The sequence below is a fragment of the Protopterus annectens genome, chromosome 6.part0 (assembly GCF_019279795.1).
Source record: "Protopterus annectens isolate FY-2018-M chromosome 6.part0, PAN1.0, whole genome shotgun sequence".
NCBI classification, from domain to species: domain Eukaryota; kingdom Metazoa; phylum Chordata; order Ceratodontiformes; family Protopteridae; genus Protopterus; species Protopterus annectens.
In genome coordinates, this window is record NC_056737.1 from 394155729 (window position 1) to 394157566 (window position 1838).

General features: G+C 41.6%; 1 protein-coding gene across 1 annotated transcript; it reads right to left on the minus strand.

Annotated features, from left to right (window-relative positions):
- Positions 1 to 289: 289 nt before the first annotated feature.
- On the minus strand, positions 290 to 805 carry LOC122803844 (leucine zipper protein 2-like). Its single transcript, XM_044073526.1, is given in 1 exon segment — positions 290 to 805. A coding segment is annotated over 1 exon segment (507 nt). The 5' UTR covers positions 797 to 805.
- Positions 806 to 1838: the final 1033 nt, after the last annotated feature.

The following is a 1838-nucleotide window of genomic DNA, read 5'->3' on the forward strand; positions in this document are numbered from 1 at the left end:
ATCTATTTGTGAACTGCAGAAGGTAGTGTGAAGATTGCAGTCTGTATATAGTGAAAGCTGTGACAGTTACTGACTTCATAGCCCTCATAGGACATATGTTGCAACAAACCTTGTTACAACAGTAAATGTTTGAGGTTATCACAGCAACATGTCAATATTGGCCCTGTCTATGTGCTTTAAGCCACAACTCTTATAGGTTCATAGGTTAGTACTAAGCTAACTGCCCTTGCGAGCCATTTTAAGCTTAGCCAGTTATCCCTTGAGAGACTCAAACCCTGCACCTTGTGTTTTAAGGCAAACATAGGCCACCCTCCCAACCCCCTTTTTTTTTTTTTTACTCTTCGGTATGAATGCCACAGAGTTTGCTTCCTGATACTAATTTGTGTTTCAAGCTCTTGTTCTCTTGCTGTAGGTCTCGAATAATTTTCGTCTTCCATTCCATTTCACTCTTCAGAAACTTAATTGTAGCCTGCTGTTTATCTTCTTTTTCTGCTGCTTCATTAAGCTGCTTTTGAAGAGTTTCCTGCAGAGACTTCATTTCTTCCCGTTGTTTCTGGCTTAAATCCAGCAGTTTCTGAACATCATTCTTGGCAGCCATCTCATCAGTGTTCAAGGCCTTAAAATTTACTTTAATTCCCTCAAGTTCTTTTGAAGTTTCTGATAGCTGATGTAGGATGTTGCTTCTTTCTGTGAATACTTCTTTCAGTTTTCTTTCCAGATCTTCATATCCCAACCTGGTGGTAAGACTCAAAGCAGGAAAGAATAACAGCAGATAGTAGATACCGGTGGCTTTCATAGTTTCTTTCCTTTTGCTCTGCTTTCTTTCTCTCTAGCTAACAAATATCCCTATAAGTACGAGTTTTGGGTAATGCAGAACTGTGTGTAACAGAGAAAATCCAAGAGGCACAGCAGTGCAGATGGAAAGACGGACAGGTGAAAGAAGGTGTACATATGTCATGCACTAAGAGGTGAATATGTGCTGTAAACCATCATTAGTGTCATCATATCTGATAACAAGCCAATGAGATATCAGACTGCTACACATGTTATGTACAGTAGGGGTTATATTTGATGACATAACCTGGACATTCTGTGGTTGTTTGTACAGTGCTGAGGTCTGAGTACTTATGGTGAATGCCGACAGTGTGTGTATTGTTAATATGTACTGTAGCCTATGTACATACTGTGGTAGATGTCATGGTTCTAGCTCCCATCCTATCTGATGTTACATGCTGCTCCACTGTATATTACTGTATTGGCTTATGTGTTTGTTGGGCCATACACACACATGTCCCTTACCACAGCCAGCCATCAGACCAAACTGGGTAGCAGCCCAGTATATGTAGGGTTAGTCTGTGAGTGGCACATATGAGGATGGTGTTGAACAGATAGTCCATATACTAATATTATGCTAGATTACCATATGTAACTGTGGCTGTGTTCACATTGGTTGTGGTTATGCACTTTCACACAGGTGTATCTTACCCTGTGCTGTGACATGTTTGTAGAGCCTGCTATATATGCAGATTCATGTGCATTCCCCCATAGGAGATGTAGGCCAGTGTTGAGCCATTTTCCCTGTAGCCTGCACAGTGCATTGCTACATACCTACAGCTTAGTGTACTCATTGAGATGTCATGTGCAGATACTTACCAGATTTACTGCTGCCTGGCCTCCCTTAACAGTCATGTATGTCAGACATAGTAGTGGGATGCTGTACAGATGTATGTCAATATCTAGTGGGTAGTATGTGGCCATGGCACCCCTGTACCAGCAGTTATTATGTGTCAGGCCAGACAGGGGTGTGTGAATGCATAACCTATGGTGGCATATGTATG